This window comes from Lycium barbarum, chromosome 10 (genome assembly GCF_019175385.1).
Source record: "Lycium barbarum isolate Lr01 chromosome 10, ASM1917538v2, whole genome shotgun sequence".
Lineage (NCBI taxonomy): Eukaryota > Viridiplantae > Streptophyta > Magnoliopsida > Solanales > Solanaceae > Lycium > Lycium barbarum.
In genome coordinates this window covers 56,802,018-56,815,684 of record NC_083346.1, presented here as the reverse complement: position 1 = coordinate 56,815,684, position 13,667 = coordinate 56,802,018, and the positions used below count along the sequence as shown (strand labels likewise).

The following is a 13,667-nucleotide window of genomic DNA, read 5'->3' as shown; positions in this document are numbered from 1 at the left end:
ATGATGTAATAACTCGTTAGGTCATTTTAGTGATTTTACCTATTTTTCCCTAAACAATCCTTTCCTTAGCTTTACTTTGGCGTATTTGACTTGTGGAGATGGGTATCACGGTTATCAAAGCAATCCGATTAGTATCAAAGTGAAAAACCTAAGTTTTGAATTCTTAAGTTGTGATTTTGGTAAGCTTTGACCAATAGTCGACGTATGGGTAAAAATGTTCGGAATCGAATTCTGATAGTTCCGTTAGGTCCGAAATGTGATTTTGACTTAGTTGAGTAATTGGTTCGGTTCCCGAGGGACTCGAGGGTATCTTGGGGTCTTGGTTGGGATTATGAGAATTTATGGTTTTGGAGTTGATCTCGGTCAACACCCGGCCAAGATGACCTATTTTGGAATTTCCGAGTGTGCGAGCTAGTTCGTTACATGTGTTTAGGACTGGATTGTATGTTTGGTTTATGTCATGGAGGTTCCGAGTGAGTTTTAAGTGTTGGATTGAAGTTTGGAGCTTGGCTGATTTTCTGGTTTTCTGGTGTCTCGCTTCTGCCAGCTTTGGGCCGCACCTGTGCAAGGGGGGCCACAGGTGCAAAATTTGACTTGGAAGGCTAGGCTTGCTTCTGCGCGAAATGGTTCGTAGAAGCAGAGCCGCTCCTATACTTGTTGGTTTGCACCTGCGGAATTGGTGCGCTTAAGTGGACCTCGCTGGTGCGAGGAAATGGCCGCGGAAGTAGGCCCGCTGGTGCGAATATTTGGCCGCTTCTCCGGGGGTCGCTGAACAAAACCTAATAAATTTGCCATTTCGAGTTTAGGCTATTCATTCACATATTTGGAGCTTTAGACCTCGGTTTAAGGAGATGTAAAATTCTTCTAGTGGATAAGTTCTGATCCTCCCTTTTACACCTATATCATCGATTATTAAGGAATTCCATGTTAGAAATCATGATTTAGGATGGGACAATTGAGGGCTTTTTAGCCCTAGGTTGAAATTGGGTATTCTTGACAAATTGGAGACCAACCCATGATTAGTTTTGCATGATTTTCTGGATTTAGACTAATTAGGCTATGGGTAAACTAATTCTAAACTAAAATTCTAGTTTTTCCCTTGGGGATGGAGTTTGGCTATTTTGGGTTCGTTTATGGGTTTCGATTAGAAATATAGCAATATGGGTGTTGTTGGATTCGTGAGACCTCGTAGAGCACTAGTTTTACCTTGTTAAACTCGAATAAATGATAAATTATAGTTTTGATCTTCGGGATTTGGGATGGGGTTTGGATTGACTTTTCGGACCCAAGTCTTTTTTATAGCTTTATGGGTATCCTTAGAATGTTGTGTTAATGTCGAATTCGTAGACTTTGCTCGTTCAGAGGCTCTCTGGAAGGGAAAGGCTTGGGTTTGAGGGTTCGTGTCTCCCGTTCGGGATCAAGGGAGGTTATGGTTTCTTTCTTTAAGACTCGGATTGGAGGACGTATATAATTTATAAATATTGAAGGGTTATTTTGCTTAAAAGAGGGGTCCCACCTTGGTGGTTGTGATGAATACCTAGGTGGGTGTCGGTGTATTTGTTCGGGAAATTGATGTAAGTTAGGATATTGTAATGGGGAAAGCATGAAAGGCCTACGGGCATTGGTTGTGGTGATAAATCTGCTTAGGTTGGTATGCTTGTTGCTTATTTGGGCTAAGATGGCCAGGTTTGACTATTGTGTGTACGAATTGGTTCATTTGGATTCATCACACCATAACCTGTTTATATCATGAAGGTGGCATCATTTTTTTACCATAAGTTGATATTATGTGACTCGTGGTGTATATGCATTCATCCCCTACTTCATGATTCTGTTGACACGTGTTATCGTGCATTTTGTACCTATCCATGCATGCATACATAAACATATATATTCATTGTGATGAGATCATTTTATGAGATATGAGGTGGTCCGTCGAGACTGGGATAGAGGTAGTTTGATATGTTTAAGCCCGAGGGGAAATAGTTCTGGGTATGATGATATGTGTTGCGCGGGTATGATTTGATATGATATGATATGATTTATATGGTTCTCACCTAGTCCGAGGGTGCATGCCAGATGGTGTTGAGAGGTATATAGACCTCGTGAGTCCTCTATGGGTCATGACTATAAGGCATGACCGATAGCACGTGTGTACCAGGTATGAGATTTGGCCAGTGCATTGCATTCATACATTCACTTATTTGATCCATTGCATTCTCATATGATTATTTGATTACTCGTCGTATTAGGTGAAGCATGACTAAGGGTTAAAAGGTATATGTATAAAGGTTGGCTATGTGGTTTCACTTAGTGTGCTTCTTTTCAATCTTTATATGCTTTATGTGCTATTCCTTCGTTGTCGGCCTATGATACTGTCACGACCCAAACCAATGAGCCGTGACAAGTACCCGACCACTACTGGCCAAGAACTCCCATGTTGACATTTACTTCTAACTGACTATCTTGGGCCCATACACATTCTGTAACTGAGCTATACTGTCTCCTAAGTAACCAACACAAGAGACACCACATCGAGAACTCACGGCCAACACATACACATAAGCATAAGTACTGAGAGTTACAACGTAAACCGACTTGGCCGCTATATACGTATACTGTACAACAAAATAAGTGCCGATGAGGCTGCATAACATCACGACTACATATCACTGTCTACAGACCTCTACAGAATTGTTACACCTCGGAAATTTCTCTGTGAACGTACAATGAATAGACCAACGAAGAGTATGAGTGTACGATGTTTTACTAAGAAAGGGATGACTACTTATGAGTTTTGAAAATGCGAAAGTTGCAGATTTGCACTTCAGCCCAGTTTGTCGTAAAATAGAATACGGCCCGTAAAGTGGTTTACGCACCGTAAACTGCTATCATCCTCCAATATACAAAATTTCAACTTTCTGCCAAATGTCTACATGGTTAAATACGACTCAGAATACGGACCGTAAATCGAAATACGGACCGTAAACTGTGACCGCAAACCACCATGACTCCAGCAAACCTTTCTGGTTCTGTTATGCTTAAATATGGTCGTGAAGGACGGACCGTAAACCAGAATACGGCCCGTAAACTGGGTTTACGGCCACTGTGCACTTCGACTACTGTTCATAAAAATCAGATTTTAAGTTAAGTATAAGGGACCCTTTTTCATTCCATTCATTTCATTTTCACTTCACACTTCAAGAAACATCTAGAATACTCTCTAATATTCATCCACAAGAGAAGCAAAGGAAAATCAAGATCAACAACACTAAAACCATGAAATCAAGAGTGTGAAACTCATCAAAGTTCATCTACACCAAGAAATTGCAAAGGAAGTGAAGTAGGGTTTTTGGCATAGAAGAGTATTGCTACTCAATGCTCATTCCTACCACATCTAAGGTAAGTTTTATGACTTTCTCATGATGATTGAAATATTTATACGTTGAAACACCTGGATTATAGAAGAGTGTAGAAAATGGGTCATAAAATGTGAATAGTGCCATAGTTGAATGATAGTTGGATTGAATTATGAATGTTGATGATTTGGGAGTATAAATATGTTATAAATGACGTGTAGAACATAAAAAAGGTGTGATGTATGAGAAAATGTGATGATGAGCTAAAACCCGTAAATGTGGAGAAATTGGAGAAAAATGGTGGAATGTGGTAAATGTAGATAAATGAAGATTGTTGATACGATATTGTGAGTGTTTTTGTGAATGTTTGGTAGTTGAAATGAAACATGGGAAAAGTAGTAGAAACAAAGAAAATGCTGCCTAATTTTCCCTAGAGAATAGTCACGCGTTCTTATAGTCGATTAACTGACGTTGATGCGAATTCTCTTGAAGGTAAAGACACGAATATTGAAGAGGAACGATCAAGCGGTAGAATAGCTAAAGGAAAAGGTATGTAAGGCTTATCTTTTCTTTCAAAAGGCATGAATCCTTCAAGTCTTATATAATCCTTCTGCAAAACGAAGCCTATGAGTTCTTCAATATATTGAATTACATACGAATATGATGGTGATGATAATGAGCTAGAGTATAGCGATTCAAGAAATTGTGGCATGATGTTCCTATAAGGCTAATGATGTTATCTTTGTTAACACTCGCCTTATGCTCTATTTCCTTCAAGGCGAGGCACGATACTCATAAACGTTCATAATATACGCGGGGGCTCTCGACCTTCCGTCACCCCGACATTGTTATAGATTGTTCATAAGCCTCAATGTATGTCCTATGACCAATATTTCGAGAAACTGCGAGTCTATGTTCATAAAAGATTTCATGTGAGATAAAGGTAAGAGATACGCTATAGAAATGATAATGGAAATGATGAGCTTAAGCCCAAAGATTATAAATACTATCATGTGATATTTATACGAAATTCATGCTACGAATATAATGTGATTTTCATAGATTGTCTTTAAATTTAAATGTGTGCATTAATGAAAGGTTACGATAAGCTTATAAGATGTATGTGACGGCAATGATAATGATGAGATATATTGATCCTTGTATGATGCATGTGATATGGTCGAGCCACTACGTGGCCGAATATGGAAGATATGTATGTGATATTGTCGAGCCACTACGTGGCCGAATACGGATATTGTCGAGCCCTATGTGGCCGAATACGGATAATGTGTTATGTGTATGAGAAGCTACTGCACTACGATGATGAATTATATGACATGATGATGTATACGCTATGATGGTTCATGTACGACGATTATGTATATGCGATATATGTATGAAATGTATTCACCCTTAAAGGTCGCGCAGGTTTTGCCTTCACCTCATGACTTATGATTTCTCTATTATGTTTGTTACATTCATGCCTTACATACTCAGTACAATATTCGTACTGACGTCCGTTTTCTTTGGACGCTGTGTTCATGCCCACAGGGAGACAGCGCAGACCTTTAGGAGCTACCAGCAGATTTGCAGAAGCACTCAATTATTCCGGAGGTGCTAATCGGGTTATACTTTTGTGTATGTATATATGTATAAGTATTTTGGGCACGACGGGGTCTTGTCCTGTCCATATGTCTAGTACTCTAGTAGAGGCTCGTAGATACGTATGTGTGGGTTATATGGTCTCACAAGGTCACTATTGTATACACGTAGATATGTGTACATTATCTTTTGATAGCCAAAGGGATTATGTATATGAAAGTATTTATGTTCTTTAATGAAAATGATTTTCTTATGATTATGAGTTTATGAACGAAAAATGAGGCTTAATGAGTATGATGAGTAGTAGAACGAGCGGTGCTCGGTGGTCAGCCCTGGGTACCCATCACAGCCCCTAGCTGGGTCGTGACAAGAATACATACTGTAGAAAGGATAGGACAAGGCCCTGCCGTACCCATATATGTACGTAACAAGATGGCATACCAAAAAGAGCTGCAGCTCCGGATCAATGGGGCGTACTGACTGCGATTGAGGGGAGGTCCTACTGCTGTGGATCATCTAGCTGGCTACCTGATCCTGCGGGCATGAACGCAGCGTCCACAAGAAGGGACGTCAGTACAAGTAATGTACCGAGTATGTAAGGCATGAACAATAATATAATAAGACATATGGAACATAACATGAGATAAGGAAATAACCTCTACATCAGGATGCCTCTTAGGGCGGATGCCATGCATGCTTAACTTTCTTTGAAAACATTTCTTATACATGTATACATAAAATAGAACATATCATATTGCCGAGGAATGTCGGCTCCGATCTATTTAACCATATACCCCGCGTCCGGGATGATATCATGTCATATTATACTAGCTGATCAGGTGGCCATGCGTCCATAGCGCCTCGCCCTTTTTCCCATATTCCCCATATACATATACATATATCATATATCATATAAGCAGCATGCAGGAGAGCCCAAAAAAAGTGATAACTCTATCGGAGTGACGTAAGGTCGGTAACCTCTGATTATATTATGGAATAATCATCATCGTTCTATCTCACCTTGAAGGAAAAATTAGTATAAGGTGAGATCAACAACAATGAATAAAATGGGAAAGTCAAAAGATAGCTCAATATTCTCATATCTTCATTGAAATCATAAACTTGGAACCTTTATAGACAGAATCATCATCATCATAGAAAAATATTCTCATCTTTGACAGCATCGTTATCGTTGTGAAAACATGTTCATCGTTGTTATCATAAGAGCTTACGGAGCCATAAATCTCTGGTTTGGAAAATACAAACATTTTGGAAAACATTTATGAATTATTAGGAAAGGAATTATGCCTTGGAGTCATAAACATGTAACTTTTGAAAAAAAGGAGGATATGGAAACATTTATGAAGTCATAACATAGGAATCATGCCTCTGAAAGAAAGGGACGAGCCTTAACATACCTGTTCAGCCTCCAACTATCTAAGTTTATCCGTCCGATCTCGCAAGTCTACATATAAGACCATTCATACTATGATTAGGCCGGTTGTTATACTTTTTTCCTAAGCCTTTAAATAAGTCCTTCCAAAGTCTGCCAAAATTTCGGCAGCATCTCCTCTATTTATATGCCTAGCCCGGAATTCCAACTCAACAACCAACAACAACCACAACAATACCAACATTAACCATAATAGTTTCAATGCCAAAATACTTCATAAACATCCCATATGGTGTTTGTCCCATATTTCCACCACAGAATTATTTTATAACTATTTAACAGCTCCATCTCCGTAAATAAAACAAGATTAACGTTAATAGCAAGAGATTCATACCTTTCTCTCGAAAATATTGCCGTATCTTCGCTTCTCCACCTTGAGCTTTAGCCATAACGTGCTGCTATACAATTTTGTAGTTGCAACTATACATCGTCTGGACCGGAATTTGGGAATTATACCTGTTTTTGGGCTAAAAGGTTGATATTTGGAATGTTGGGGAATTTTCTGGAATATTGGAGAGGTTTTTGGTGTGTTTGGGACGAAAATGAGGGGGCTGTCCCCTTTTTATAACGAGCCTGGACCAACTTAAAATTTGCTCAGCGCGATCGCACTGCCACGTGGCGCATTCGCGCTGAGTTACCAAGTCCTGCCCTGCGCGTTCACGCCACCTTCTGGCGCGTTCGCGTAGGGTTATTTCTCTGCCCAGATAGCCGATCTTAAAAAGCGCATAACGTTTGATCCCGATATCGTATGAGAGCCCACCACCTATGGTTGGAAAGTTATTTCAATTATCTACAACTTTCATTCTTGGTGTTTTTCCAAATTCCAAACTTATAACGACGTTTTTCCCTCTTCAAGTCAGATCGTCCGAAAACATTTACTTAAATCATCCCTTTGAAGGGCTTATGTCCCTTTTCGGCTTAAGGGTCCTTCTTAAGACTTACTCAACTTCCCATGTATTACTCATATAATGTTTCATATGTCCTTTATAAAAATCCCGGCGTGTGGGCCTCACTTGGCCTACAGTAACGAGGGCTTTTCGTCAAGTAACATATGAACCGATTCACTCCATATGGTCTCCAAACATCATGCAAATATATATATATATATATATATATATATATATATATATATATATATATATATTCAAATCATGTAATCTTCATCCCTAATCCTTGTATGACTTTACTCTTCTTTGAGCTCATACCAAGCCGCCTACAGTCTTGGTAGCGCAAAATTTTTCGGGGTGTAACAGATACCTACGGAGTACTAGTGATTTGTACTCACCTACACTTGATGAACTTTTTTTGGTGCAGATAGAGACCCCTGTTCCAGCTCCAGCCCTCGTGGCTGATCCCGAGGTTACCTTATTCTAGATTCTAGGGTGAGTTTCTGTCGGACCTACATCCCTGGATCTCTCTTATGTTATTCTCACTACAACAAATTTGATTATCAGTGACGAATTATTTTATCACTTAAAATTTATATTTCGTCACAAAATATCTTTCGTGACGAAAAAAAAAATCGTCAATCGTTCGTCCCTAAAAGCGGGTCGCTAAATGTATACAAAGACAATTTAGTGTTTCGTCGCTAAATAAAGTTGCATTAACTACGAAATTCATTTTTGTCCCAAAATGCATAATATTTATGACGAACTCATTCGTCAAGAAAAGTATAAAAAAATTGTAGCTGATAGTATGTTTTCGTCACTAAAAAGGTTATTAATACCGACAAAACTTCCTCGTCACTAATTTTTCAATTTAATTAGTGACAACGCCAATTGTCACTAAAGTTATATATATTTCATAGTTAAAAAATAATAATTTCGTCAGCAAAGACAACCTTTTATATACGAAAAGGTATTCCGTCTCCAAATGTATAAATTAGTGACAACTTTGCTTTGCAGAAAAGGCTTATAATTTTGTAGTTGAAACCAATCATGTCGTCACTAAAGATACTTTTTTTTATTGACACAACAAAATTGTCACTATAAATTATCGTGATTAGTGACAATAACAATTATGATAAAACACAAATTTAATTTGTAGTTAAAGAATGAATCATATTATTAATCATAAGGCAATTCTGGGACAAATACTATGTTTTATCACAAATATAATCAATTAATGACAAAATAATAAGTCCTGTGATAAAAATGTGATTATCTTGAAAAATACAATGTAATTTAATCATAACGTCTCTCCTATCTTGTGAGCTCCTTCCACTTGTTTCGAGCGAAAGAAAATTTTGAGCTGCCATTTTCAACCTATTGATAACACACTCAAGAGTATTGCTACACAACTCCTGCATAAAGAAAATGAAAGAGAAGTTACACAACTTCATTATTAAACTTCCACGAAACTCATGTCTAGTTTACAGTACGTGGAACATTTAAGCTTACTTGGGGACCGTGCAGTTTGGATAAAACAGGTTTAGAAATGAAAAAAATTCTAACCATTTATTGCTTGGATTTTCATCATATGAAACTCGCAAAGTCGAAGTAAATGACAGAAAATCTTGGAGAAATCTAGCAAATACATTGTCTCAGCATGGTGCTCGTCATTATGAATGGAGTAGCCGACTTGAGACAGTAGTAACTAATTGAAGTAGATTTTCCAAAGGGATAAGCATTATATAGAAATAAAATATAAGAGCAAATTATTGATTATGTTTAGCTCCATGATATGAAGCCTCAGGATGCTTATCAATTAAAATGCTTACTTTGTCAAAATAAAAAAAAGAGAAGAAGAGAAAAGAACTAACCTGAGTTATTGCATTAACCACACCAGCAAGGAAAAAAGATTTTTGTCCAAATTCGGAAGGGCTGCCACTTCCCAATTGAGGGGAGCAATCAAATCTTAGGATACCTGGGCTATAATTACCACCAAATGAATAAGGACCAATCAACTATCACAAGCCTAATCATTTTTTTTGTAGGCAAAAGCCTTATGAAAAAGAACTTGAGATCATGGAAAAAGAAGAAACATTAACATGTTGAAATGTAAGAGAACACAACCAGAGAATGGGGCTTTTCTATTTGCCTTTTTAAACATGGTTGCATTTGCTTTTCATCAAAATGAAAAAATCTTATTAGTAACTAAGTAAGCAAAAGTTTATCACTGAATTAATTTTATTATTAATGACAGAGAATGGAACTTTTCTATTTGCCTTTCTATAACTGTAGCTACCAGAACCTTTTTTCTAGTTTCACCAAGAATGTGGTAGCTCTTAGAGCTATGATTATCTTTCCTCTAAGTATGGAGATGAAATAATGGTATTTAGTCAACTTCATAGATGAAGTGAGGAGATTTTTCCCAATTAAATGTCATGTCTTGCTCTATCTGAAGGTGATCAGCAGTAGTGGACGTTTCATCTGTTTCTGAATATGCTACTTATGCTCCAACAATGAAGCCACAAAAATAGATATTGATCAATAAGGACTTCGATTCATAGCAATGGTGATGGGATTAGTGAATGAAAGAAAATAAATAAGAAGGTGATGATGGAGGAGAAGAAATAAACAAAGAGAAATCAAATAGAAGCTCTGCTCCTTTGATTCATGAAGAAAAGAACCCATAAAAAGTCTATAACCACAAACTTGCAACTATCAACACCATCCTGAAATCCTCAATCTAGAACCTTGGTAAAAATATAGAAAATCCCAACCAATACAATCACAGAGTCCATCTATGGTAACAAAATAGAGGAATAAAACAAATTTTGGTGTCTATGTGAATACCTTAATGGATCCGTGATCCAGGTTAGAAGTTTGGTTATTGATGATTTGGCTCCTAAATTAGCCAAAGCTGAAGCATGCGAGTTCCAAGAATTTACAATAGTAATATCAATAGTTAAGGATATCGTCACCTATTAATCAAGCAAAATTTAGCATCAGCACATAAATAAAAGATATCAACTTTAAGCTTTTGAATAGCCCATTCTCACCACCTAATAGGTTCCAAAAGCTGAAAGAGTCCCATAAGCTATAACATTTTTGAATTCAAAGCAGCAAGAGTAGTCAATATAGCCCAATGGGCATGTAATATATATTTCATTAAATGCTAAAATCACCAGTATAACTGGAGAGTTGCAAAATCAGAGGAGATGAGGGTGAAAAACTGCGAAAGAATGAGCAAGAAGCATTAAAAGTATCCAGCTGATACGTGTCTATTTAGTTTCAGCGAAAAAAGCCAAGTTGCATTTAGGTATGTTAAAAGACTAAAATGCCCTCAAATTGAAATTAAACGACATTAACCTAAAATATCGATCCCAAATCATAACCCACTCTTCTAATATAGTAGAAACATACTGGAGAAAGAGAGAGATGGCAGTGACACAAGTAAAATAAGCACCATAGAAACATAAGATATAAGATCCAAATCACCTTCACCATCTTGCTATGACTTTACCAGTACGACTTCCCTCAACTTTCAACCCTTGGATTAGTGATCATGTTGAGAATTCCATCAAGAATTTAATCTTGGTGAACATAATGCAACTTAGAAACTTAAAATATAACTAAGGAAATAACTATTTTATAACATTCAAAAAACTAATAAACTAAATACTCAAATAAGTTGTTGGAAAGTACCAGGTTACAAGGTAGCACAAGTTTATTTTAGTCGAATATTATTAAGCAAGATATATCAAGCAATAAAAAATCCAAAGTCTAGACTTGTTTGAAATTGAGATTCTAACACAAGAGGCTTACACTTGTTTTGAGCCTGACTTTGTACTGAATGAAAGGCTCATCGTAATATGGCAGAGACGACAGTCACAAGTGAAAGAGTAGCCATTGATCTCCAAAGGACCTAATGAGTGATGCAATTTGAATAAGAGTACACACTCCACGTAATCGATATGAAAATCTCCTCAACTTAAATATGCAAATTGTACCTGAGCAATTGATAATATACTCAATTTCTTCTATTGCGAAATATACACTACCAAAAGTGAAGCAAGCACACAACTAAATAAAGATCACTTACTCTTTGACAATTAAGACAACATCATCAATCATCTGACCATACCTCAACCACGTGATTAAATACCAAAACTCAGATTTAATTACGTAGTACAAGTGGGTAATACACTAAGTTAGATGCACATAATACCATTTAAGGATTAATACTGACCAGCACTATTGTGCAAATCATCATACAATACAAATTATTAGAATAATAAGCTTAACATAACCACCTTACATTTAGCCATGCATACACGTTCAGGTGATGAAATATCATCTTCTTTAGTGAGAGTCTTTGTTTTTGTTTTTTTTAATAAGCAAAAGAAATAAATGACATGCTATTTTCTCTTTTTTGTTTTTACACTACTGCAGCTACATGTTGCCAAAGGAGAAAGCTTTGAATGTTACATTTGATAAGACTGTAATATATCAATCCTTCCTAAATATTTAGTCATATGATTCAACTAAATATCATTTACTCTTAGATATCAAGAACAATGAAGGGTCCAAAGCACAATCACATAACATAACACACAACTAATTAAAGATCAAGTCACAATACCTTGGACAACTCATTTAACCTTGCTATAAAACAATTGCAGCTGACTGACCCTCACTAGGACTTAAAAAAGCTATCCATTTTTTTATAAAGCACTTAAAGAAACTACATTTGCAGATCTACTAGAATAAAGAAAAAAAGAATAACATATTAGAACTACTAGAATAAAGAAAAAACTACCATTAAATACAGTTAAATATTAGTTTCATTTTTGATACCCCAAATTCCTAGTATAAGAAGTAAACATAATAGTATTTTTTTCTATTTCTTATGAGTTCCTAAGTAGTAATTTAAAATGTTTTTTCAGAGTTGCGTTAAGCCAAGACCTCTAACTGGGACTTTGACAATTCCAAATTGGACCTGCAATAAGCTAACATAATTGTCTCAGATTAGCATGATTCCATTATCCCTTATCTGTATATTGAACATACACTTCTTTAAGCAACAACAATAAATTTGGGGGATTGATAATTATGCAGTCCACTTCAGCTAGATATATACTGGCAAGAAATGTATTTTTTTGTTGAAAAGGAGAAACCCCATCATAGAAAAATAACGAGCAGCATGAAGTTGCAGTGATCACTCATTCAAGCATTCAATCGAAAAGCTGGAGGGCAAGCTGCATTGGCGCCCAATATTAACATGGAGGGATTCTCTAAAAAGACAAGCATTTGGCAGTCCCATATGTGTTTATGCCAGATTAACAACTAGCAATCAAAGAAAATTCCTCCGATTCAAGCCAAAATCTCAACCAAAAGTTGTAAATTTAGAATTTCTTTCGGATAAGTCTAAATTCAGAAATTAACTAATCAGCTTCAGATGGGAAGAAAAAGGAAAAAGGAAAAGGTGAACAGATTCAGAACATCAGAAGAATTGGCCTAAAACCCTTCTTTGACACGTAAAGAAGTAGTAAAAGACCCCTGTGGGTAATATCTGGTTGATATAATCCAACTTATACTGCTTGTAGATGTCGCCAAGATAATTCAGTCCCAATTTATCAAGCTCTAGTTTTAATATCAATTTTCAGTTAAAAAAAATGGGAAAAACAGAAGAACTAAGAAGAAATAAAAAGGTAAGGAAGAGAAAGAACCTAGTAATTGATTTGTATATCAATCTGTAACCGAAGCAGAAATAATTAGAGATAGGGAATCAAAATCATAAACTATAAACAATTAAAACTAGAGGGGAAGGAGCTTACAATTTGAAACCCTAATTCTGATTTGGGATAAGGACAATGCTCATTCATACCTAATTCGAAGCTCCATCCACTGGACTGAAACGTTGATGGGATTGGGAAGGTGATTCTAAAAGATAAAACCTAAAGGTCGTGTGAAGATAAGAGGGAAGATTTGGGGAAAAACCGTAAAAGGAGAAAATGAGGGAAAATGTTGCCGCGATAGCTTTTCCCTCAAATTTGAAAAAGATTAATGATTTTTAGAACACAAATTCCAGTTAAAAAAAATATATATTACTCCATCCGTCCCAATTTTAACGTCTTAATTTTTTTTTTGGTCTGTCCCAAAAAGAGTATCATTTTCTATATTTAGTAAATTGATAATTCAAACATCCGCCATGACAAGTTTAAAATCACAAGATTCAAAGGACATTTTCGTACATTATGCACATATTTAATTTCGGACCACAACATTTAAAAGTCTCCTTTTATTCCTTAAACTTTATGTTTAGTTAAACTAAGACACTTAAAATGACGGAGGGAGTACATATTTTAG

At 36.4% G+C, this 13,667-nt stretch overlaps 1 protein-coding gene across 3 annotated transcripts; it reads right to left on the bottom strand.

Annotated features, from left to right (window-relative positions):
- Positions 1–8,495: 8,495 nt before the first annotated feature.
- LOC132616082 (uncharacterized) lies at positions 8,496–13,317 on the bottom strand. Of its 3 annotated transcripts, none has more exons than XR_009572983.1 (4): positions 11,124–13,317; positions 10,152–10,279; positions 9,176–9,284; positions 8,496–8,716 (listed from the first exon to the last, which is right to left on the bottom strand). XR_009572983.1 is itself a non-coding variant. In XM_060330677.1 (4 exons), exons 1-4 carry the CDS (start codon positions 10,803–10,805, stop codon positions 8,510–8,512), a joined length of 453 nt encoding a protein of 150 aa, XP_060186660.1. In that variant the 5' UTR covers positions 10,806–11,052; the 3' UTR covers positions 8,496–8,509. The 3 variants fall into 3 exon arrangements, 2 of the variants coding, with proteins under 2 accessions (XP_060186660.1, XP_060186661.1); XM_060330677.1 differs by lacking the exon at positions 11,124–13,317 and adding an exon at positions 10,797–11,052; XM_060330678.1 differs by lacking the exon at positions 11,124–13,317 and having other exon boundaries at positions 9,607–10,782.
- Between the last annotated feature and the right edge of the window lie 350 nt (positions 13,318–13,667).